At 36.9% G+C, this 26,922-nt stretch overlaps 1 protein-coding gene across 1 annotated transcript in view; it reads right to left on the reverse strand.

Annotated features, from left to right (window-relative positions):
• Nucleotides 1-290: 290 nt before the first annotated feature.
• The window catches only part of DPH6 (diphthamine biosynthesis 6), a 158,826-nt gene continuing 132,194 nt past the window's right edge, over nucleotides 291-26,922 (reverse strand). Inside the window, exons 7-9 of the mRNA XM_004609552.2 lie at nucleotides 13,882-13,976; nucleotides 9,082-9,169; nucleotides 291-7,646 (exon numbers count right to left, since the gene is read on the reverse strand). Coding sequence (XP_004609609.2) covers nucleotides 7,593-7,646; nucleotides 9,082-9,169; nucleotides 13,882-13,976 — 237 coding nt within the window. The 3' untranslated portion in view covers nucleotides 291-7,592. The remainder of the gene's footprint in view (nucleotides 7,647-9,081; nucleotides 9,170-13,881; nucleotides 13,977-26,922) is intronic.

A 26,922-nucleotide genomic window follows, 5' to 3' on the forward strand; every position in this document is an offset into this window, starting at 1 on the left:
ACAATCATCAATTATGTTTTTAAAGAAAAAAAGAAAACCAGAAATGTAATTATAAGCAGCTCTCCATTTTTACTCAACAATGTATTATGGCTATAACTTCAGTTTAGATTGCCTACACTAGTGAGATATGTTACTATAACCATTATGCTGGGAATGAGTATCTGTAATACCTTCTCTTTAAAGTTTTAAATAGAATTACTCTGTAATTTGCCATATTTAAGTGAATTTCACATAAACCTAAGAGTTCCAAACTTTGGTATTTGTTACAGAAAAAAAAAAGCACAGAGAGATAGTACAAAATCACAATTTATTTCAAGAGATTTAATAATATTAATTTAAAGCAAAATACAATGAGAGAGAGAAGAATGGATTTTGAGCCTATGGTGTGAATAAACATTACAACTTTAGGAATGTGAACTTTCACAATTTTAAGACATATATAGCTGTCCCATGAGATTATTTAAACAAAAAATAAAATTAAGTATTAAGTGATAGTAGCATGTATTAGTAAAGTTGGGGACAACTTTCTGTGAAATTTAACTTTATAAATGTAATGGCTATGCTGCAATTAATTTGAAATATTATTTCTCATAATGCTGGCTGAAAAATATAAAACAACTTCCTAAGGAAGAAAAAGCTTCTGAATAGTTAAAAGTAAAAGTCTTGATTCTTCTGTTAAAGGTTATGCATTTTAATATGATCTTTTGGTTGATTTATGTAAAGCTTTGTATTTTTCATTTTCTCAAGACCGTCATTGTGGTGATATATGGTACATTTTAGCATCAAGTTTGCCGTAAGCAATAAAGTCAGGGCCCCAGACGAAATTTTAATATATTTCCCCATTTTTAACCTGGAGCTTTCCATTATTCAGTTATTTTGTTTGGAATTCCATGTTTAGTTGATATAATTTTTATACTCACATTAATAATTTAAGATTTTAACTCAAAGGTAAAATTTGAATATATTAATTATTCATTAGAAAAGTTTAAGGGTCATTTGTATAACCTGAAAATCTTGTGTAACTTAAAATTTACACTAACGACTTCTAAAAATTGCATTTTTACATAAAAGTTAGCTTAGAGCATTTTTTTCCCCTCTAACAAGCCAAAGAAAAATGGATAAACAAGAAAGTAACTTTCATTAAATGGTATATAACATGAAAGGGAAGCTTATGGCTATGAAATTTTTGATTGTGCAGTACGGGGCGAAAAACTCAAGGCCTCACACATGTAAGGCATGTAGTCTATCACTGAATCACAGGTCCATATAAAATTTATAATAAAAGGGGCTGGAGCGATAGCACAGCGGGTAGGGCGTTTGCCTTGCACGCGGCCGACCCAGGTTCGAATCCCAGCATCCCATATGGTCCCCTGAGCACCGCCAGGAGTAATTCCTGAGTGTAGAACCAGGAGTAACCCCTGTGCATCGCCGGGTGTGACCCAAAAAGCAAAAAAAAAAAAAAAATTATAATAAAAATGTTTAAAATAATACATGATCCATTAAATTAAAAGCCACTGAATTAATATATCTTACAAAGAATATGAAAATAATAAAAAAATTGTCACATGAAAATTACGACTACATGTAAATAAAAGTCCTTTAACAGCTATAACAACAGCAACAACAACAAAACAATTCTGGGGACTGGATAGATAGTACAGAGGTTCACGCACTTGCTCTACATGCTGCTATGGTTTGAATTCCAGTATTATTTATGGACCCCAAGCAGGCAGAGCCCCCTGAGAACAGAGACAGAGGTGGAAGGAAAGCTGAATCTATTATTTGTTACAATAAATGAAGAATCAAAAGGATAAGGCAGTTCATTTGATGTGGATAAGTTAGTTAAGAGTATCTGAGTTCAATCCTGCATCATGGTTATAGGATGGAGGTAGTTAAAGAAGAAAGTGAAGAGAGGAATACAGATAAGAGAATAAGCAAAGGCTAGGGAGGAGAGAATCAGAAGTCATAATAAGGTAACATCCTATGGTTCTGTATTACTGGGATGAAGGACACATGCATGAGATTTCAGGGGACACTAATGAAAAAGGGCACTATTGCAACCTGTTTTCTACTCATGACCAAGCATTTTGTTTATTTAGAAAACAATGTAGCACAATTTGGGATTGCGGGGCAAAAAAATTCAAAACTTAGAAAGGAAAATAATATGACAGTAGACTAGATGGAATGTGGGAAGAACGAAAGCAAAAAGTTCACTTAAAAGAAATTGCATCTTAAATTGAAGATACAATTTTAAGTAAGATAGGAATGGAGATAAAGTGGTAAAGAGACATTAGAACTAGCACATAAAAGATGAAATCATCAATTACATTTTTATGATAATGAGAGAAAGATGTAAGAGATAAATGACACTATTTTGCACTGGGACACTAGGGGAAATCAATGATATTAAATAATACAAAAGGGAAAAGGTATTTTTGGAGGGGAACATGAGTTCAATGTTTGTACCCTATGATCTGTTACACATTGGGAGTCATATTCATCAGTTCTTTAGAAATAAGGATCTGGACTTAAGAAAAAACATATTTATTGAAAGATAAGACAATTATTAAATAAAGAATCATCTGTATAGAGTGACAAGCTAGCATTTAGGAAAAAAAACAAATAAAAAATCATACATTTTAAAAGGAGCCATAAAAGGAACTTTAGATATACGTATATGTTGAAGGTAAAATGTTGAGAAGCTATTGAGGAAATCAGGAAATCTTAAGTAGAAGACATGTCAGAGTAATAGTGACCAAAGCCATAAGGAAATTTACCAGGGAGATAGTAGCCAGTCTTATCCTTGAAAAGGATTAGGATAATGATGACTCAGAAAAAAATAAGTCACAGTTCAGCAAGTAACTGAAATCATGATAGGTTACAAATCTTTGATAGATGGAGTGACAGGAAACTGCAGGGAATTTGGGGATACAGAGTTTTAGAGAGTTTTGAATACAAGGTACTGCATTTTAGGTATCACTAATTTTTGAGGTGAAGAGTTGTTAATGTGAGTTTGAAATGGCAATGCAATTTTGATAGAAAATGGAAGAATATGCATAATTTTTGCCTTCTAACTTTTGTCTATCTTTTGGCAATAATATTTTATGTTCCCTCTAGAAAAATGCTTCTCTCTGCTATCTGGGGCAGCTGAAGTGTAAAGCTGGTGACTTGGCCAAAGTTTTACTCAAATCACTGGGATGCGATTACATGTCTGAGAAAGGACCTCTCATATGAATTCAGAATGCCACCTAAAACCTGCTAGAAAAAGAAGATTGAGATTATGCAACACTTAACATTATTAATTATAGCAAAAAAGATTTTTAAAAAAGTCTAACCAAAACTCAGGCAAAAATGCAAGTGAAATGAAATAGATTTTCCATTACCATGAGTAAAATGTCTCAATATTGTCAAAAAGTCAGATCTTTTGAACTTGCTCTATATATTGATCAAATCATTAGAATCTCTGATAAAATCTCCAATCCTAATATTTATATGGAGAGATAAAAAACATTATAGTCAACAAAATGCTGGTGGTGAATCTGTAATACAACTTGTGGAGGATCTTGATGTACTGAGTTTGAATGCCCTGTTTGGCTAGGGCTTTGATGACCATTTCAGTCTCAACAGAATCAAAGGCCTTATTTAAATCAATGAACGTTAGACAGAGCCGAATCTTGAATTCTCTCGAAACTTCAATGAGCTTGGTCACTGTGTGGATATGATTGAATGTGCTGAATCCTTTTCGGAACCCGACTTGCTCCCATAGTTGTCCTTCATCTAGTGTTCTGCCTATTCTATTCAGGATGACTCGAGTGAACAACTTGTAGACGACGGATAAAGGACAGATTGGGTGATAGTTGCCGATGTCATGGACCTTTCTTGTGCAACAGAACGGTCCTGCTGGTTTTCCATTGGGACAGAACCTTGCATACGGTCAGGTAGCGTGTGAAGAGCTGAACCAGTGTATTGATGAGTACTGGTGACAGATGCTTCAGGTGTTTGGGTCTGACCTTGTCTGGACTGGGTGCTGTATGCGTCTTTACCGACGAAATGGTGTGTGGGATTTTGGAAGGAAGGATGTTGGGAACGACATATCCATTTTGCAGAATTTGGTATGTGGGCAGGTGGATGTGGCTGTTGAAGAGACCTGAGTAGAAGTTGTGAATAATCCTCTCCATTGCCCTTCTGAAAGATGTGATAGATCCATCAGGATGTCGGAGGGCAGTCATTTTGGTCTTGTAGTTGGCGAAGGACAGGCGAGTGTTGCGAATACTTTTCCCAGCTTCTGCTGCATTGGCCAACACTGCTGCTCTTCTCTCTTTGAGGTCTTCCTTTATCGCTTCTCTGCACAGTTTTGCAAGCTCAGACATTAGCTTTTGGTTGCCTGAGGCTCATGCCAAACCACGCTGGCGAATGAGCTCTAGAGTTTCTGAAGACAGGCATCTATTTGTGGCTTTCCCATTCTTGGCATTCCTCGTGCAGTCATGAGGGTGCTGAACCAGTCGATCGTATTCCTTGTCGATGTTGTCAACAACGGTATCTTCCCACACTGCCGCAATAGTGCCAAAGAGCTCCCAGTTGGTGGTCACTCTGGGAGTTCTCTTCTTAAACTTAAACTTTGCAGACCCTCCTCCCCACTCTGTAAAGTAGAATTTTGCATGAAGGAGACGGTGGTCTGATCCCGTCTGGAATTTTGGGACAACAGCGACATTGGTCAGGCAAAACCTTCGATTGAATATGATGTGGTCAATTTCGTTGTGGAACTGTCCACTGGGAGACAATGTCCAACATTTAGGTTTGGCCTTCTGGAACTGGCCAAGTTACCATGGATAGTCTTGGTCGACATGATGAACTCAGACAGTCTCTCATTCTGTTCATTCCATTCTAAGCCATGGGTCCCAATGTGGAGTTCTTGGGGTGACTTTCTCAGTCCTCTCTTGGCATTAAAATCATCGACAATGTTCTTATAGAAGGTGTGTTCTTCTTTATAGAACTTCTCCAGCTCCAAGTAGAGCTTCTCAATTTCTTCTTCATCGTAGTTGGATGTTGGTGCATAGACAACGAAGATAGAAACTGCTGGCAGTGAGCCACATCAATTCAAGTGTAATCGTCCGACTCGGATTGTTAGGCATTTGAATGAATCAGTGCGCATGGCCAAGTTTGTGTTGACAAGGACACTGACGCCACCAATGCCTGTTATTGTATGTTCCAAGGAACAGTTCTTCTTCATTCATATATATATATATATGTACACACACATATATATACATACACACATATATATATATAAAATATACCACAAAATGAATGCAGTCATTCTATATCTGTCCCTCTCCTTCTGACTCATTTCACTCAACATGGTACTTGGGACTTGGTGACTTTTTATAAAAAAAAACAAACTTTTTTTGGACCACATCTTGTGATGCTTGGGGGTGCCATATGGGGTGCTGGAGATTGGCCATGTGCAAGGCAAATGCCCTACCTGCTGTACTATATTTCCAGCTCCCAAATGAAACAAACTTACCTACCATAAAGTTCAACAGTAATACTCCTTGGTATTTACCCAAAAAGGATGAAATAGCAGACCTTATATCTGATGTTTAAAGCAGCTTTATTCATAATTTCCAAAACTATAAAGCAACAGGATATATCTTGGTAGGTGAATGGGTAAATGAATTGTGGGACATCTGAACAATGGGACAATTAATTCATCACTTAAAAACTCAGGAACAAACAGAAGAACCAGAGATAGTTAAAAAAAAAAGTCTGTGTTGGGGCTGGAGCAATAGCATAGCGGGTAGGGCATTTGCCTTGCACGCAGCCGACCCGGGTTCAATTCCCAGCATCCCATATGGTTCCCTCAGCACTGCCAGGAGTAATTCCTGAGTGTAAAGCTAGAAGTAACCCCTGTGCATCGCTGGGTGTGACCCAAAAAGAAAGAAAAAAAGTCTGTGTACCATATGATTTCAAATAAATAGCATCCTGGAAAAGCCAGAAGTATGAAGACATAAAGATTAGTGGTTTCCAGGAATTGAAAAGAAATGGTGAGCAGAGGTAGCAGGTAAGATTTTTATGATACTATAATAGTGGATACACAAAACAATGGATGGGAGTGATAGCACAGAGGGTAGGGTGTTTGCCTTGCATGCGGCTGACCCATGTTCGATTCCTCTGTCCCTCTCAGAGAGCCTGGCAAGCTACCGAGAGTATCCCTCCCACACGGCAGAGCCTGGCAAGCTACCTGTGGCGTATTCAATATGCCAAAAACAGTAACAACAAGTCTCACAATAAAGACATTACTGGTGCCCACTCGAGCAAATCGATGAGCAACAGGATGACAGTGATACAATGATACCCAAAACAATATACAATATCAAAAATGAGTGGGCTAGAGTGACAGTACAGCAGTTAGAGCACTTGCCTTGCACACAGCAGACCTGGGTTCAATCCCTGGCATCCCATATGGTTCCCTGGGCAATGCCAGGAGTAGTTCCTGAGCGCAAAGTCAGGAGGAAGTCCTGAGCATTGCCAAGTGTGGTCCCAAAACAAAATAAAACCACAAAACTCCCAAACAAACTAAAAACCCCATCAAGAATGAATAGCAGTGGGCTAGAGAGATAATACAGGGGTTAAGTACTTCCCTTGCATGCAACTGAACTGGATTTAATCCCTGGCACTGCATCATTGCCAGACACATTCCAACCCCTCTTCCCACCCGTCGCACCTCCACCTCAAGCAATACAGAAGAAGGAAAATAAGTAACAGTAATATACATGATGCACTCTGAAAGCTTATGATGTGTCCATGTAAATTCGCTGGCTGCAAGCAATGTATAACTCTGGTGCTAGATGTTGATAGTGAGGGAGTTTGTGTATATGTGGGATAGGATTTATGAGAACTCTGCTCAAATCTGTTGTGAACCCCAATCTACATTAAAAAATAAAGCCTATTTAAAATAAGGCTGTCTAATGTCAGTACAAGTAATTCTAAAGATGGAATTTTAATCAGTCATAAAATAATCAGCAAGAGTTAACTATAATTTTCCTGACCATCCAATAATGTTGAAACAGTTTATTCAAAGCAAAAATAAATAACCTGATGACATCCAGTTTTATACATTAAATTGGGGACAAATTAAGTGATTGCCATTTCATCCCCAATTCCAGCATCTTTGCATATATTACTGGCAGAGATGACAACAGAAAGGAGACAAGGTAAAACACTAATGAGTGTGATGAAAGCAAAGGAACCATACAGTAATAAGAGTTAGCGATAAAGCAAAAAGGGAAGCAAAGGGCATAGCACAGAGATGCCGCAGACATGGTGTCTTAACAGAAGTCAGAGAAAGAATACAGTTCTTGTAATACTAATGAGCAAAGCATATACATATAGTGCCAGGGATGGAACCTGGGTTGGTCACATGCAAAGCAAGTGGTGTACTGATATTATAAGTTTATACATACATATATATGTCCATATATATATATGAGTTAAAAGTTTAGACAAAAAAACTGGCCATAATATTCAGAAAACATTATGTAATTTGTCTTATACATAAATGATAGCATAGTAAAAATATTCAAAGTGGCTTTTCAAGAATTATGTATATAATTAGATGTTCTGCAGTTGTCAGGCACTGAGGACACCTACAAAAAAAGGAAAGAGGCACCATATTTATTATCAGTGAATATTCCATCTTAAAGAAATAACAATTTTTTCTGCAATAGACTAAATGGACTATGAAAACAGCAAGGTGAATAATGAAATATTTATTTAGAACTGAACATGTAACAGCTAACTTGTCTCATCAAAGAATGTAAGGTTTTGATTTTCTGCATGTAACTTATGGTTAAAAAAGTAACAGAGATCCAGAAAGGAAGGGGTTACTTTCAGTAAATCTCAAGAACATTTGCAAAGTAAACTTCATTCTGTAGTTACTTCATGGTAAAAGGTCACCAGTAGTGATTTTCTAGCATAATTTCTATTTTCAGTCTGGTCTTTCCTATTTTTTGCTGGAGAAATAATGATATGTATCTTACTCTTGGGCATTTTTCCATCCAGATAATTTTAGTGTTATATGTATGACATTATATTTATTATTATATAGTATTGATTATATATACACACTACAGGTATGTTCCAAGATTTGGTGATAGACCATTAAAAATGCAGAATACTTTTTTTCTCACATCCTCAATTCCTCACATAACTTTAGCTTTCATAACCTTGCACCCAGGTCGGCCACGTGCAAGGCGAACACCCTACCCGCTGCACTATTGCTCCAGCCCATTGTTACCTGTTCTACCAAATATTTTCTTTCTTTCCTTTTCTTTTATAAATGAAATCACTGTTAGACACACAGTAACAGAATTGTTTATGATTGGGTTTCAGTCCTACAATGTTCCAACACTGGTCCCTTCACCAGTGTACATTTCCCACCCCTCATCTTCCCTAGTTTTCCTTCTACCACCCTGCCAGCAAGTCTTCCCCGACTCTCTCTCTTTCACTCCCTCTCCCCTTCTTTCTTTTTCTTTTGGGCACTATGGTTTACAATACATCTACCAAAGATTTTCAAATTGAGACTCTGTGGTATTTTGACAATCAATGTATATAAAATAGAACTTTATCACATATTTGCCCTCTATCTCTACTTCTACATTTGCTCTCTTGGATATTTTTTGAAAAAGCTATATATCTCCCTTTTCTTTCCTCTTGAACTTTGCATAATGAAAGTGTAATTCATGCTCAAACCTTCTTGCTAATGCTCATGCACAATAACTTAATTCTTATTTTATTAAGTTATTTATTAGTTGGTTAGACGTTATACTGTCTTCTTGCATATTAATTGTGCTCAATTAATTCTTCAGAAATGTAATATTTTGTATAATATAGAGCTCTGATATCTTAAAATAAAATAAAGCTCTAATATTTTAATATATCTTACTGAATAAGATCTAAAAATCACTAATAATAATCTTTTAACTATTATTTGTTACAGAATTATATATACAAAGCCAAAGCATATTTAAGGTTTTTATTATTATTAGTTTTTGGATCACTGTCAAGTTTAGGTTTACTTGCCTTTTCTTCCAAATGCAAATCTAAAAAGCGTAGATATGCCACAGGTGCAAATGCATCAGCTGAATGCATAACAACTTCAGATGAATCCCTGAAATATAAAAATTCATAAGTACTTATCTACTATCTATATTGTGGAAATCACTTCTGCTAGTGACTAAAAAAGACCAAAAACTGTCATCTAATATTTATTTCCTTTGGAATACAATATGTAGTGATTAACAAATTTTATTAGTAGTTCATTATTTGAGGAAAGAATAATGAACACTAAACTTTCAAGAAAAAGTAATGAAACTTTCATCTTTATGAGGACACACAGTTCAATTTTCAGATACACTTAAAACATCTCTGAACAGTGTTAAGTTTTAGAACTCCTATTCAATTTCACTTTCACAAATTTGCTTGATATGGGCTAACCATTAAACAATAGTACTTTATCTTCATTATTCTTCTCATTTTCAAGAGGTAATTCATTCAGTGTTTCACAAAAATCTCAATTATCCTTCACAAAAGCAATACTAGTGATGGTTTTAAGCTCTAGTTGAACTCTTCACACTGTAATATCATTGCTATTAAAATTGACGGCATGACATAGTAATTACCACAATCAGGTAAAATGGTATCAACTGCTTGCTGATGTCATATGGATACATGTAAATTAGCTCAACTTTTATCAAAGGTATACTGTAAAGCATACACAAATCATTAAGATTACGTGTGAAATTCTAATAGTAATTTTATTGTTATTTATTAATAGTTTTTCATTTCAATTAGAATTTTAAAAGTTTCTTATTTCTTTAATGCCTCAGGAACTTGTTCCATTGCTTATACTAATATACGTTAATAGTCTTTAACCAGTATAGCACAAAAATATAAATTCTTCTTTTCATTTTATTTTGTTTGTTTCTGTTTTGGGCCCACATCCAGCAGTGCTAGAGCTTACTCCTGACTCTGCACTCCACGATGACTCCTGGTGGGGCTCAGGGGACTATGTGTGGTGCTGGGAATTGAACTCAGGTCTGTCATATGCAAGGCAAATGCCCTACCTGCTCTGGCCTTGAAAATAAATTGCTACCTTACTTGACTCTTTGTTACTAAGGTGAGATATTTTTAAAAATCACATTTATAATGTAGACTTACTTGTTTACAACAAGAAAAAAAATACTTGGCTCTAAAATGTTATATTTTTTATGGGCAAAATCTGTTTTCTTTTCACTTTAGGGTTAGAGACAGAGGAAAAAGAAGTTTGACAAAGAAATCAACTACACTTTATGAATTGCTATCAAATATGTTTTATTATGTTTATAAAACATTGATAACATTAAGAGGCCCTATGTCATAAAAAGAAAATAACAGAATTGAAATGGAATCATTAGAGAGACAGAATCCATAGTACATATGTTTATATGTGTACCAACTAAGCTGCTTCCAGTATACAGGGAGGAAAGGAAAGTGATGAAGAGTTCTTGCTTTTGCTTTATGCAGCATACCCACTCATTTTTTCTTTTCTTTTTAAGTCTACTGGTTTTATTTCTCTTTAATCCAGAGTGGCCAGGTCTGATCTAATCTTGGTTCCTCAATCAAGTTTACATTCAAATTCCTATCAATACTTACACTCATATTAAATTACAATCTCTTTGTTCTTGAATTCAGCCTTGGAAACTGACCAGAAACCTTACTTATGCCCACTCTTTGCATCTTGATTTTGAGATCCTTCACTATGGTTTGCACGAAAAACATAACTAAAGTGAACCAATGCTATGTCAGTAGAAAGGATTTTCAAACTCTTCATTATCAGTGCATTGTCTTTATCCCCACAAGAAATAGAAGGCTGATAGAAACAGCTCACTTAATTTATTACTGTATTCTGAACTGAGATTATTATCTAGAGAAAATATATACATTCTGGACACTAAATGAAGAGGAAAATAATTTTCATGGTTTCTATTTTCTATATTCTCTAACTGACTAATACCATTTAACTTATAAAACTAGGTCAACAGATTAGATCTCAAATGAAAAGTTTTTAAACAGAAAAGACCACAAATTCTTTTTTTCTAATTCATAAGCCTAAACTGGAACTGAGCTTTCAAAGTTCTCTGGTTTCTTAGACTTTGTGAACTTCTCTGAATCCTAAATTTAGGGTTTACTGGAATATTATAGTAATCCATGCTTTACGGTTGCTGCCTTCCTTCTTTGTGTATGCTAACATAATGAGTACTCTTAAACACTGAGACTTTCTACACTCAGGCACTATCAATGAGTAACCGTAACTGCAATCAGTGAGTAGCCATAACTACAATGTCTAGGGTGTTAACTGGGAATAGCTGAGGCAGATCTGAGTCTTTTTACTGTTGTCAAGTTTCTTCAGATGTGAGGTCAGACCCTAATTATTCATTTCAAAATAATAATAATGATAGTTTTAAAACAATAATTTAAATTATTTAAAAAGAATAAAGTTTTAAGACTCTGGTATCTCTATAATTATGTGTTTGTTCCTACCTCTCACCTGGAAAGACAATTGTAAACTGATATTACCCATGTACAGACCCTTATGTTAACAAACAACTCCCAGTACCATTTCTATGATTCCATTTCTCTGTTATCCTCAGACAGCCCTAGGGTTTGGTTTTATTCCTATTGGTTTTGGGGCCACATCTGGTGGTGTTCAGGGCTTAATCCTCTTATTCCTGGCTGTGCACTCTGGGAATCAGTCCTAGTGGGCTCAAGGAACCATACAGGGTGAAAGGGATTGAATCTGGGTCAACCATGTGCAAGGCAAGCACCTTACCCTCTATACTTTATCTCTGGCCTCAGCAAAGAATAGCATAATAATTAGATTAGTGGTTAACTTAAAAATGAATAAGAACAAAAAGATGGTGACTTCTCTGTGTTGTCAAGTACATACCCATATGTTAGCACTAACCACTTATATTGATTTGCCTGTTTATTCAGCTAAAGGAAGACCTCCTACAGAGTATGGTAGCAGCTTGCAGAGTTCCACCCACATAATTTGCCTCAGTAAATGATTATTCAGTTGAACAGTATGGCTCATTTTGGCACTAGAGGCTTTTTATATACCTCCCTTGGTACTTCTGTCTTCCATACCATGACTAATTCCCCTCATGCAATTGTCTCAATCAGACTTAGGCTTCCTTGTCTACACAATCATAACGTCAAAAAGATTCAACTTTTAGGCATAAAAAACAATAAATTAAAAAAAAAAGTTTCTGATCATGTGATGTAAATTAGTATATATCTTAAAATTCTAGACTGTTCTAGACTTCTGTATTGCTAAAATTTCCAAATAAATAAGAAAAGTACTATTCTGTGGCATCTTTCCCTAAATATGCTGGCTTCCCCAAATTTGGTTAATCCCACATAATAAGAAAACATTTTTAAGATTTCTATAGTTTGCCATAGCATAAAATGCATTTCTTGAATATTCAAATAATTTTTATATAATACCAAATGCATACCTCTTTTGTGATTTTATGATTATCATAATTATCTCCCATCCGTACATTTATGGAATATCTCCCATCTGTATATTTATTCCTCGTTCTTCTGAATCTTCCCATTACCATCTTCTACCATAACTATATGTAGATGTACTAAATTCATCTCCCTGAAGACAGGAACTACATTAATAATGTACAGCATATTGGACATAATATTTAATAAATATCTGCCAAATAATTATTGAGTAATAATAATTGCCAAATTATGTTTGCTAAATATTTTGCCATATAATTAGTGGAAACTGTTAAAAGAACATTAAAAAGTGGGCAAATGTAGGAATGGTTCAGGGTCTTTCCCTGTCACTCCTGGCCAATCTTGCTGTTGGTTCAGTGTGAGGATCTGAGGACATGATGCTGCAGGCCAGGATGCCAGGAGGTCATTTTGATCACCCTGGTAGTGTTTGGGGAACTCTAGGGGCCACACTTGTTGGTATTGGGGAGATCATATGGCACTGGGGAGCAAACCAGGTTTGGCCATATGCCTTGGCCTCTGTATTATTCCTCTGGCCCCCAAAAACTCATCTATTAATGTTGAAAATACTGAAACTGTCCATTCAATGCAGGATTCTTATGTCTCATCAGATGATATTTTTGAAATTTATTCTGACAATCTTTTCCCAAAAGCATAACAGCTAAAGAAAAGCAGACAAAGTACTCTTTTAGCATATGCAAAGCACAGCATAAATTAGAGTGCATGGATAATAATGTAATAAACTGACGAAAGTTCCTGTTTCTCACTCTACTATTTTTAACAATTTATGGCAAAGAAACCACACTACTCACCATAAACTGAATTCATTTAAAAACAAAGTTGAAATGTAAAAACAACCCCAAATAACTGAGGAGAAATGTTTAGTATTACCATTCTAAGTTGTTAAAGCCAAGAAAGAAGAAAAAGAGGATGGTGTTAATGGAACCCACAGGCTACTGATGTGGCAGTTTATCAAATGTAGCTGTAATGAAAGATAAATAATACAGGCAATTCACACTTCATGAAAGGATAAAAGTGTCAGTGTGTAGGTACCAGTTTTACTGCAGGCCATAATCAGCAAGTAAACGAAAGTGCAATGTCTAAAAAGTTTATAGCCTTCTATGAAGGCCTCGTCTTGTCAGGTATTGATTTAGGTATTCAGACGACTTCACTGGTATTAAACAAATTGAGTGTTTGTGAACTTAGAGGACATGTTCTATTTTTCCCAACAAAACTTGCCTCAAGCTTAATGCTAAGTTGCTTCTATCACTTAAATTTAATAAAATAGAAGAAAATGCTGAGATATCTTACACAATTATTTTCTTCTTAAATAGAGGGCAATCCAAAGTGAATGTCTCATACTCTCCACCTTCCCCACAAACATGGACTCCGTACTTCTTAGAAAGCTGGAAACAGGAAGAAGAGAAAAGAAACAGGAAGTTTAAATTAGGTACAATAGACAATACTTAATATGCTATTTTGCCCTTTAATTCCAAAAGATTTCAAATTACAGGAAAGAAGGTTTATATTTTGGCTTAAAACTTGTTTATGAGCAATATTATTATAGCATTATTAATAACCCCCTAAACTTTACCAAGAACATCAGAGACCAACAGTTTTGTAGACAGTGAGAAATATTACAGGTTACTATAGATTTTAGGAATGTCTCTAGATTTGGGTTCAAAGGAAGGCTAAAGAGAAAAGCCTCAAAGTTATTACATAGGAAATGAAAATTTACAACATCCACTTGTACTTCTCCCCTGTCTCTTGACATATGTGGAAGCACTGTCGTAGCTCTGTTTATCGATTTGCTCGAGTGAGCACCAGTAACGTCTGCATTGTGAGATTTGTTGCTACTGATTTTGGCATATCGAATACGCCACAGGTAGCTTGCCAGGCTCTGCTGTGCGGGCGGGATACTCTTGGTAGCTTGCCAGGCTCTCTGAGAGGGATGGAGGAATCAAACCCGGGTCGGCCGCGTGCAAGGCAAATGCCCTACCCACCGTGTTATCACTCCAGACATAAGTGGAAGGTACAAAATATATGTTGTGTTTATATGCTATATTTTAAAAACAAAAAATAACTCTCATTATGCCTGTGAATGGAAAAAAGTCACAGGTATGGTTATTATACTTGAAGTTATTATTAGTAGTAAAACTCTAAGAGTTTTGTGAAATAGTGACACTAAATCTGCATACAAGTTATTAGGAAGGACTAACTCTAGTAAATGTAATGACTAAGTAAACTTGGAAGTCAAACTAAAAATGGGAAAAAACCCTGTGGCTTGCATTTGATTTAAGCTGTATTATTTGAAAGATCCAGATGCTTGGAATAAAATATTCTCTATATTGCTCGTACAAGACTGGAGCCACACTAGGAGCATGTTCACTGACTAGCCTATAGGTTCTTTCAGCACCCGGTCAAGGTTTTATTACTATGATTCTAACTCCTTCATTCTGAAATTCATAGCTTTCCTGCATATGCCCTCTTCTGCCTAACTTCCTAAGAGTCCAGAGGAAGAGTGATTCCATTGATAATCTCTATTATCTCCAATACTAGAGTGTCTCCTAACTCTTCAGTTTTAACTTCATATTACACATCTGCCTACTCCCCTATTTTGTGGTGATACTATTCTGAATCTAAAACATTCCAACACTTATTTTTTTTCTTTTTGGGTCACACCCAGTGATGCATAGGGGTTACTCCTGGCTTTGCACTCAGAAATGACTCCTGGCTGTGCTCGGGGAGGGGGGGGGGAACCATATGGAATGCTGGGAATTAAACCTGGGTTGGCTGTGTGCAAGGCAAATGCCCTATCCACTGTACTACTGCTCCAGTCCCAACATTCCAACTCTTAAATATGTGACTTTAAAGATTAAAAACTTGGACCTACGAGACTTCTATTGTTAACCAGTTCTAAGATCATTTGATATCCTGGAAGAAGTTTCTCAAAAAGTTCTTGAAGTCTAGGGCTGGAGGTAGTGCAGTTGTAAGGTGCCTGCCTTGCAATGAAGGTGACCCCGCTCTGAGCCCAGTGCAGGGCTCAGACTATGTGTGGAAGTCATATAGCCACTCCTGAGCAGAGACAGGAATAGCCCCTGAAAATTGCCAGTTATGGCACAAGCCTCTGCCCTCACCACCACCCCAGTTACCTGATAAGAAAAGTGAAGTTTAGGATCTTGGAGACATTATTTTCGGTGAGACAAGTAAGTCAGAAAGACCGGCTGGAGCGATAGCACAGTGAGTAGGGCGTTTGCCTTACACATGGCTGACCCGGGTTTGATTCCTCCCACTCTCTTGGAGAGCCCGGCAAGCTACCGAGAGTATCCTGCTCACACAGCTGAGCCTGGAAAGCTACCCACGGCATATTCGATATGCTATAAACAGTAGCAACGAGTCTCACGATGGAGACGTTACTGGTGCCCACTTGAGCAAATCAATGAGCAATGGGAAGACAGTGACAGTGATACTACTTATAAGAAAAGCCCCAAACAGGAAATTTATAGAAAAGGAAGATTAGTGATTTCATAGTGCCAAGTCAAGGGGACTAGAAGAAATGTGTAGAAATTGTGTTACTGCTTAGTGGAAACTTTACTTTCACAGTTATCTATAAATTCAGCACTGATGAAACAAGACTTAATGGTCTCCCTTTCATCTATAATATCAGGTCAACTTTGGTGAAATTATTTTCTCTTTTGCTGATTTTTGTTTAAGTGATATATAGCTAAGATTGAAAACTTTGCTTTTATGAAAATCTTAAGGAAGACAAATGAACTCAGAAGAGGGAAGAATATAAAAAATTGCCACGACCTGCACTCAATTCATAGGGATAATTTAGGAAAGGAAGTTTGTATACATCTAAATAGGTGTACCTTAGGGTTACAAATAGATAAATCCACTAGTAAAATTTGAACTATTATCATTGTTTTGGGTTTTGGGTCATACGTAGCTATGCTCAAGTCTTATTCCTATCTATGTGCTCAAGGATCACTCCTGGCAGTGCTTGGGGGGACCATATGTGGTACCAGGGATTAATCATACGTGAAACCAGGGTCAGTTGTATGCAAATGCCTGTACTATCTTTACTATCCCAAACTTAAAACTTGAAATCAGCATCACACTTATCCTTATAACACCTAATGAAATGACTGAATCCATAAATAGCTAATACACATATACAATCATTGACATAAGCTCAAAGTCATATTTTCCAATTCTATATGAACACTGAAAAGAGAAACCGAAATTATATAGCAAAAATTTGAAATGTTTTCCATTCTAGCAGACTATTACTGAGATGATCTTGAGAAGTATTTTTACTAAAGTAACTGCTGCTGGTGAAGACGGTGAATTCAATCATTGTACTTCCCCTTACTCCCTTCTAAAATCTTACCAGAAAGTATTTCAGAAAAAGGCATAAGTCACAAAGATGGATGGAGAACAGAATAGAGTAAGTGACAGAACCAACCAAAATTTAGTAGTACCAAGGACACTAAATTCAAAAGTAATAGTGAAGAATTCTGAGAATGAATCTAACTTACATACAGAGATAACTACCTTCCTGTGAGACAAAAAGGTAAGCAACTTGCAGCCTCATTAGAATAAAAGGAAATGAAAAGAAGGATTGATGGGCAATGTGTTTAACAAGCAGTCCGACGACCTTATATGCCTTTTCTGTAGATTGGCGAATGTTCTCCTACCCCTGGCAGAACAGAGAAGGTTTATTCTCTGCAGAGACTGACACAGAGGAATGAACTTGGGAAAAAGGAGACACAGCTAAGGGCAGAGATAGTATTTTTTAAAAAAAAGAAATTTGGATAACATATACATATAAAACCCTAAGAACTCTAGTAATTTTACCCTGCCCAACTCCCAGAAAAAAACAAAATCCCAAATTACCTGCAGTATGCCCTCACTTTAGATTATCATAATGAAAATAACAATCCTAGTCACTGAATATAATGACTCAATTCTGATCCACTAGAATTGCAAAGTACCATACAGGAAGAGAGGAAGAGGGAAGGAGTATACATATAAGGTAGAGACAAAGGGATTAAAGAGAACAACATCTACATAGTCTAGTGTAGAGGTCAAGCCAAAGAGATGAAAGAAAGATGGTGAAAAGGGAGGAGGGAAGACTCAGAAGTAGATTCAATACCAAAGTTTCAAGAATCATTTCAGAATATGAATGCTAACAAACACTTTATATTTTCTCAAAGAAATATTTAATACCCATCTAAAGAAAAACCCCAACCTGTAAAATTTGGTGCGAATTTCATTAGAAAATTATCTTCTTAAAAAAAAAAAGATAAAATAGCCCTTGAGAGAAAAGCACCAGAGTTAACATAATTTTGGATTCCATTATTCACTTATCAGATGATGATTTTAGGCACCAGCATAAGTTTTCAGCAATAGTTAAATCATTTCATAAGTTAATTCAAAATAATAAATGTACAAGCCTAAAGTTATATTTCTGAATCACAAATTACATTTCTAGGAATTTATCTAAAGATAATATCAGGAACATGAAGATTTATTAGGAAAGATGATGGTCATAACATTTTAATAACGTTTTAAAGAAATAACTTGCTAAATTTGCCTTGATATATTTATATGCATAATATTAATATGATGAAAACTACATAGCATGTATGCATTTTCAAAATACATTTGGTTATGTGGGAAAATAAGTATGGCATAAGATCAAGGACAAAATAGTTTTCCTTCTGTTAGGGAGCCCTTGTTTCTTGGGACCACGCACCCTCCCTCTGTCCCTCTCTCACTCCTACCCTTCCTACCTTCCTTCTCTGGTTTCCAGCACTATTTATGTTTTTAAGTATGGGTTCACACCATTTCACCACCCCATGTATATAACTGAATCCAATTGTGTAAGGAAAATATGTAAAACAATTTAGCCACATGGATCTGCATGTATGACAAGTGCAGAAAAAGAAAATCATTGTATATCAACACATGAGGAGTGTACATCATGGGGCAGAAGACTAGGCTTTTTCTTGTCTCCTTTGTAATGTCTCAAATATTCAGTAAAGTTTGTTGCTGTTGTCCCTGTGGCCTTTCAAGCAGTGCTCAGTGAGTTGAGGGACCACTTCAGGTGATCCTCAGTCAACTAATCTACATGGTTTAATGCTTACTTTGACAGGCTGCTACTCTCCTGACCACTGAGCTATCTTCCCAGCTCCCTACCATAGGCATTTTTTAATGGCTTAAACACTTAAACAATTATTTTTCACCCTTCTCTTTACTTATTTTTATTGTTATGATGACTGGGGATTGCATATTCTTAGTTGTGTGCCTGTCCGTGGTTGCACACTTAGTTGCATTATTTGCACAATTTAGTAGCAATACCTGGTGAGGGTTGCACACTTAAAAAATTCCCCTTTATCTCTGTTTGATTTGAGCACCCTGTCCAGTGCAGACAGAGAGACAGTGATGAGTTAAAGTGAAGGGATGAGAGGTGCACACCCAGGCGGAATCCACCACCCCTCCGCCCCCACCGTTAGAGAGGCAGGCTTAGAGTCACACCCTGGGAGAGACTAAGGGGGCTTTTAAGTTTCCTTGGGCAGGAAAAGGGAGCAAAGACCATTAGTGGAACTGATGCCTTTGATTCGGCCTTCTGTTATCTATAGGGGGGTCGATGTGAAGAAGCATGGAATGAAGCCCAGTAGCTTCCTTACAGGGGGCAGGATGATCTTTGATTCTGAGAATGTGTTATCTTGTCAGCCAGTAGCCATTTGGTCCATTTGCCATTGTCACTAGGTCCGGAGCAAATCTTATAATCTCTATTTCTAATTTTTTTTTTTTTTTTTGGTGGTAGTGATGGTAGGAGAGGGGCATACCCAGTGGTGCTCAGGGCTTACTCCTGACTCTGTCTCAGGAATCATATATGGTGCTGGGGATCAAATCCTGGATGGCAGCATGCAAGGCATGTGCCTTCCTTCTGCACTACTGTCCCAGTTCCTATCTCTATTTCTTGTTCCCATTTTACACCCTATCATGCATTTGGTGAGTATTGTTTTTGTAGCTGTTGTAAATGAATTATTTTTTTATTTTGTGTGCCCATATTTCAAAGTTATTTTGTTGTTGAGTTTTATTTTCGGCATGTTTCTGCTCCACACAATCTGAGTGTTTTTCAACTGCACACCGGCATTATTCGTTTTCATTTCACAAAACTGGTACAAAGTACAACCTCACCATTGCTTTAATTTGTACTTCTTCAATTATTCAATTTTTAAATCACTGAAACTCATCACTTCCTCAATGATTAAGTCATTTTGAGCATTTATCATAACTGTACACAGATTTTATACTTTTTTTCCTTCTGTGTTTTGGTTCTCCACAGCTAGTGTCATTTTCTCCCCTCACATCCCTCCCCCCACACCCGCCCCACCCCTGGTTCTGTTTTTAGGATTACTTTCTTACATATATACCCAGTTAAGTATCTCCTGAGAATTACAAATATGACTCAATTGTGATATCTACCCAGTTTTCTGTGAATATTTTTAAAACCAGGAATGTTTTCAGGGCCAGAGGGACTGAACAGTGTGTAGGGTATTTGCCTTGCACAAGAGTAACCTGGATTCAATTCCCAACATTCCATATGGTACCCCAGCACTGCCAAGAGTGATTCCTGAATACAGAGCCAGAAGTAATCTCTGAGCATCGCCAGGTGTGGCCAAAAACCAAAAACAAAACAAAAGAGAGAGAGAGAGAGAGAGAGAGAGAGAGAGAGAGAGAGAGAGAGAGGTTTTAGAATTTAATTTTAGAAATGAAAACTTTTAGTCATAAGAATCGTTGCTAACACTCAGCATTTAGAATGTGTTTGATATGGAGACAAGACACATCTTTTCATTGCTATTGTTTTTATTTTATACATGGAAAAATAATCTAAACCAACATTTCAGACAAATAGTAGAGTCATGATACTCATCTTGGCACCGGGGTATGGAGATAGCTTGCAGCTTGTTACCCCACACTGTTTCATACGTCTGAATGAACTATGAAAAGGACTCTGGTCCACCATCTTGCTGCTCTCTCTACCATCTTGCCAGTACCTGCAATTCTCATGCTCAAGTATTAATTATTATTATTATTGATTTTTCTGTCACACCTGCCAATACTCAGGGGTTATTCCTGAGTCTCAACTCAGGAACTACTCCTGGTGGTGCCCAGGGGACCATTTGGGATGCGGGGGAGTTAAACCTAGATTGGCTGCATGCAAGGCAAGCACCCTACCTGCTTTAGTATCTCTCTAGCCCCATTATTTTTTGCAGGGAAACCATTGTCTATGCAAAAATCCTCATAAATAAAATTATTAAGTCTTTCATATAGTAATATACTGAAGCATTGCTATATTAGCTAAGCTGGCTTTTTACAGTTAAGTCAAGGCATATGTAAGAGGTGACTCGGGATTTCTGAGGAGAGTGAACAATACTTTAATCCCTTTTTTGTACCCTTACATTTACAAATTCAAAGATTGTCTATTTCCTCTCTCTTTTTAGGGTTTTCCTTAACTGTTAATGAAATTTGTGTCAAGGATTTAAAAAATAAACGTAGGTTTGATATTTTATCTCCCTTAATGAGGTTAATCACATTACTCATGAAGATAAGAAGATATAAGAATCCCTAAAGATTTGAGTTGTCTTAGGCAATGGTATGGAAGATAGAGTCTTAGATAATAAGTTAAAAAAAAACTCTAAATATTAAAAGAAGAGTTTGACAGATGACTTGTTCTGCTTTTATATCAGAATCATTTTTGCTTTGGGTAATTCATTCAATTGATTAAGTCTCTTTTATGAGCATATGCAAAAAATGAAAGGGAGAAGAGGGGGCAAAACCTTAGAGAATCTGAAGTAAGATCTGAGTTGTATTATGTAACTGTGTTATGTTGTGATTGAGGGGATATTTAACAATATTTAACATATTGCTAAGTGTGCAGACATTTATTAAGTACTAAGTTTATGTACTTTATGTACACACAGATTAGACTATGCGGAATCCAGAGAAAAAGATACCTGGATTGCTTTTCATTATTTTCTATAACAATCAGGAAAAGGAATTGCCATTCGGAATTAGCTATTATCCATTAATATTCAAGCTTTCTTAGAGAAACTTTATCCGCCGTGTGAAGCTACTTGTCAAAACAAGCAGCACTAACCTCAGGTGTGTTCAATAGTAAATGCTTTTTGTCTTTCTCTCCTCTGCAATTCATCTACATATCTGATAAACTTCTTCCCCTTACATCTCATATTCATTAAGAAGTAAAATAAGTTTGGGAAATAAGGGAGAGAAGTAGAAAGATATGAGCTCAACTGAGGGGAACGGTGTGTGTGTGTGGTGGGGGGAGGATTGTTGAACAGTGGAAAGGGTGCTTGCCTTGCTGACCTAGATTTGATCCCCAGCACCCCATATTGTCCCCTGAACAGCACCAGAAGTGATCCCGGAGTACTGAGTCAGGTATCCCTGGGTACAGAACTGAAAACCCTGAACACTACCAAATACTGCCCAAAAAACCACAAAAAAAAGAAAGAAAGAAAGAAGGAAAGAAAGAAAGAAAGAAAGAAAGAAAGAAAGAAAGAAAGAAAGAAAGAAAGAAAGAAAGAAAGAAAGAAAGAAAGAAAGAAAGGAAGGAAGAAAGAGATCATTGGTTTCTCTCATGTTATTTTTTCCTATTTTTCTATCCTAATCTCTCTGCACTTAACTCCGGACTGTAAATCATCCTAATTTACAAATCTTCTGGCAAATCCATGAATTGTTTTTAATTTCATAAATTGCATTTTTAAGTATAAGAATTTTATTAGATTAGGTTCTTTAATACAGGATCCAATTCTCCCCAAACCAGTTTATCTTCTCATTCAATACCAGAAGTCATTTCAAATCTAATAATGATAATAGATAATCCATGTTATTTTTTTCATTCTGTGGTTTTTCTCTCAATTTTTATTATCTCATCAGGTCTAATATGCTTGGTAGTTTGGTCAACTTGTAGAATCTGTATTTAAAGTATCTTACAATAACCCAAGACCCTGGCATGCTATATTTCTTCAGTGAGAAATAGAGAGAGGAGGATTAGGTCATTAATTCAGTGTAGGGTTGATGATTCAAAGTTAGAGATTAGTATTAATAAAAGCTTTACTATTTTTGGTTTGCTTTTGCTTCTAAGAAATGGTCTATTGTGGAGTCCAAATAAAAAGTTGGAGAATTAACCAGGTCCACTCCAGCTTCTTCTCCTTAGCCTTACAAAGCTACTCAGCACTCTAGTTAGCTTCTTAGTTGGAGCTTTCTCTTCAGGTTGGCATTTCTGTACTATTTTTTAAAATTAAAAAAATGTTTTGAGGAGAAGAAAACAATGTGCAGGATTTCTATTACCACTGTAATTATGGTACCTTATACTGTTTCCATTTTTAAAATTCTCTAATGCCTTTCAACATTATTTTTATTTCATTTTATATAACTTATATAGTTGTATTGGGAGAGTTGATCTGATGTTTCAACACAGTTGGGCATGGATATTTCAGGACTGGAGCGATAGCACAGTGGGTAGGGCATGGGGCTGACCCGAGTTCGATTCCTCCGTCTTTCTCAGAGAGCCCGGCAAGCTACTGAGAGTATCCCGTCAGCACGGCAGGGCCTGGCAAGCTACCCCATGGCATATTTGATATGCCAATGACAGTAACAACAAGTCTCACAATGGAGACATTTCTGATGCGTGCTCGAGCAAAAGGATGAAAAAGAGGATGACAGTGCTACAGTGCTACATACAAATATATGCCAAAAAACATATATATACCCTTTGGCCTTGCATTCCCATTCTAAAACTTTGTGCTTAAAAATTTATGTATGACAATGCTCATTCTATATAATTTGTAATAGCAATAGAAAGAAAATTGATAAAGAATATAGACCATTAGTAGAGAAAAGATACAGTATATTATATATGGTACATCTACATAATGTACATCACATGAACAGATAGATTAGTTGGAGTTTTATGTATTAAATGGAATATAAAATATAAAGACACCTTACGGAATGGGAAGAAATATTCACCCATCATGCATCTGACAATAGATAACATCATATCTACATACCTATCTATCTATCTTTAGCATGAGACTCAACAACATGAAACTCAAAAACCCACCACCATCAAAAAGTAGGGAAAGCAACTGAACAGATGCTCTTGCAAAGAAGTCATACAGATGGCCAACAGTCCTGTGAAAAAGTGTTCATCATCACGGATTATGAGAGAAATGCAAATCAAAATGAAAATGAGCTATCACTTCACACTAGTGAGAATGGTCTATATCAAATAGTTGAGAAACAACCAGTGCTGCCAGGGATGTGGGGGAAAAAGAACCCTCATCCACTGCTGGGGGACTGTCAACTGGCTTAGCTTCTTTGGAAAACAGTACAGAGACTTCTCACAAAAGCAAAAGTAAAACTTCCTATCACTCAGCAATTCTATTTGGCCCCTATCCTAAGAACACAAAAAACATCAATTTGAAAAGGCAGTTGCACACTGATGCACTGGCTTTCATTGTAATCTATTTATAGTAAGCAAGACCTAGAAACTATTTGAGTACCCAACAACAGATGATTAGAAGAAATTGTGGAATATATACACAACAAAACATTAGAGCAAATCAGCTGTAAGAAATGATAAAATATGTATTTCTCAATACCTTGGGTAGACCTAAAAGGTATCATCATGAGTGGTACTGCAGAAGGTGACAGTTTCAAGGTGTATACTCTCAGAGAAATTCAGAAAAGCAGAATCTTACACATGTTGTTGGTAATGAGGCATTAGAAGATAATATACTTGGTCACTGTTAGAATTACCTCATAAATATTTGAAGATTCTTGGTACATCAGAACTGAAATTTCCTGGGATAATAAATGTGTGTGTATGTGTGTAAGATTAGTGATTCAAAGTAGTTTTTTGTTTTTCCTCCTATAGGCTGTAAAGTAAGTTTTTTTTAATAAAAAGAATTTAGAGGATATAGTGGGTAGTGGTACTTGCCTTGCATGCAGGTGACAATGGATTGATCCCAGGCACCCTATATCCTTCCAATCCCCTCACATCTTGCTAGGAGTGATCACAAAGCACGGAACCAGGAGAAAGCCCTGAGCATAGCTGGATGTGGCTTAACCCCCCCATACCTTATGTAACCCTCACCCCTGCCCCTCTCCACAAGAAGGAAATAAATTTAGAGAAATGTGAGGGAAGAGAAAGGAAGATATGTGTTCAAGAAAAAGTAGGCCTCTTCAGAAGAGAAAAAGCCTGAGGATGGCTTTCTTGGTCTGAAGTTCTCTGCAGAGATAAAGGTTAATACGTCTCAGAGAAAGCCTTGGACTGTAGCTGATCCTTTGATATTCTTATCATGATCTTTAGATTCTCCCTTGGCCACTTTATTGAGTGGGTCCACCCTTCCTCTCTCCATCTTCAAAGAGCTCAGTATTTGCACCTCAATGAGATGTGTTCCTTATGCCACATGGCTAATTCAGGGCCAGGGAATTTAAGTTTTATTATTTTTCAAAAACTCATTACCTAGAGCCCTCTACCTATATGCCTGCAACATGCCTCTCCGAGAGATGCTTTTTCCTCTTTTAGGGGTATATGAGTTTGTCTTCTGTTTATTTATTTATTTTTAAAACATGTCCCACAAGTGAACTATACTATCAGAACTAAAAACAGTCGTGGCAGATAGTAAACTCCAGAACAAAGATTTTGTCTAATTTATCATGCATACTCAGCTCTCACAGAAGCATGATACAAAACAGGCCATCAATAAATGCTAAATAATTTGGTGAGTGCAATGGATAAACAAATTCATAAAGAATTGAATGAAAGAACTAAAGAACTAAAGTCTTTGTCAAAATCTTGAAGGTTGCATTCTAATGGGGCCTTGGGAGGGGTTACAGACTATATACACATGTAATATTTGAAAAACTACAGTAATTTGGAGAGATTCTCCTTAGCTAGGGTGGTCACAGGAGAGTTTCTCTGAGGACTTTAGCATTTGAGCCCGTCACTTAAATTATGAGAAAGTATTAATCTTGTGATGATCTGAGGAAAAAAAAACATTCTAGGCAGAGGAAAATTCTAAGGAGAAAGTGGTGAATAAAGTGTGCCCAAGAAATAAAGAGACATGGCTGATAGAACTGAGTGAGACTTCGTACTGAGCCTGACAGAAAACAAGCTTGAAAAAACTGGGTGCTGATCTTATTAGGTCTCAAAGATAGGTAATCTTATAAGAGTTTGGGTTATTTATTTTTTAATTAAAATTACACTGAATAACGATAGCATAGCCGGTAGGGCATTTGCCTTACACATGCCTATCTGGGTTCGATTCCTCTGTCTCTCTTGGAGAGCCCCAGCAAGCTACCGAGAGTATCTTGCCCACATGGTAGAGCCTGGCAAGCTCCCAATGGCGTATTTGATATGCCAAAAACAGTAACAAGTCTCACAATGGAGACGTTACTGGTGCCCATGCTCGAGCAAATCGATGAGCAACGGGATGTCAGTGACAGTGACAGTGACATTGAAGAACCACTTAGATGCTAAACAATGTGTGATAGGCATAGCTTTAAAAATCACTGTATTGACACCTGGAAGCACTGGCAGTCACCTCCATGAACCAACTCTAGTACCATCCCGTAAACTCTATTACGGGCCTTGCTTCAGAGACCCATAAATAAATCTCGAAAGAGGTCAAAAGCCAGAGACACAGCAGCAAGTCCCAGAAGACACCACAGAACTGGAGATCTCTCTGGGCCCCATATCGAGCCAATTTCACCGGGGCACCCTATATAGAGCAGATGCAGTCTCCCTGCCTAATCCAGATGGAATCCCTGTGACCAAGAGCTTCCACAAGCAAGTCACCGCCCCCCCCCAACACACACACACACACACACACACACACACACACGCGGGTTCTAGGACTAAATCTTCATGCTGCATGGCAGCAGAGACACCAGGCTGTCCCTCCTCAGGTTCCCCCCCCTCCACTCATCAGCCTGGATGTCACACCCACAATGTGCCTCCGGCATCATCTTAGCTCACCAACAGCCCTGGATGTGATTGCCTAGCTACTGGAAAATGGGGAATCTGGGTGGAAGAGGCCCAGTCCCGATTTGAGCAGCCTTGGATATCTCAGCCCTGGGTCCTGCATACCTCAGCTGGTTCCTTCATGCGTGAGGCTCATCCAAATGTACGTTCGGAAAAAAGTAAAAGTAAAAAAAAAAAAGTAACAAGAACAAAATCAATTTTTAAAAAATTCAGGAGCAAGAGAGATAGCTCAACAATGTTTTGCATACAGCATACCTAGGCTC

Source organism: Sorex araneus, chromosome 3 (assembly GCF_027595985.1).
Source record: "Sorex araneus isolate mSorAra2 chromosome 3, mSorAra2.pri, whole genome shotgun sequence".
Lineage (NCBI taxonomy): Eukaryota > Metazoa > Chordata > Mammalia > Eulipotyphla > Soricidae > Sorex > Sorex araneus.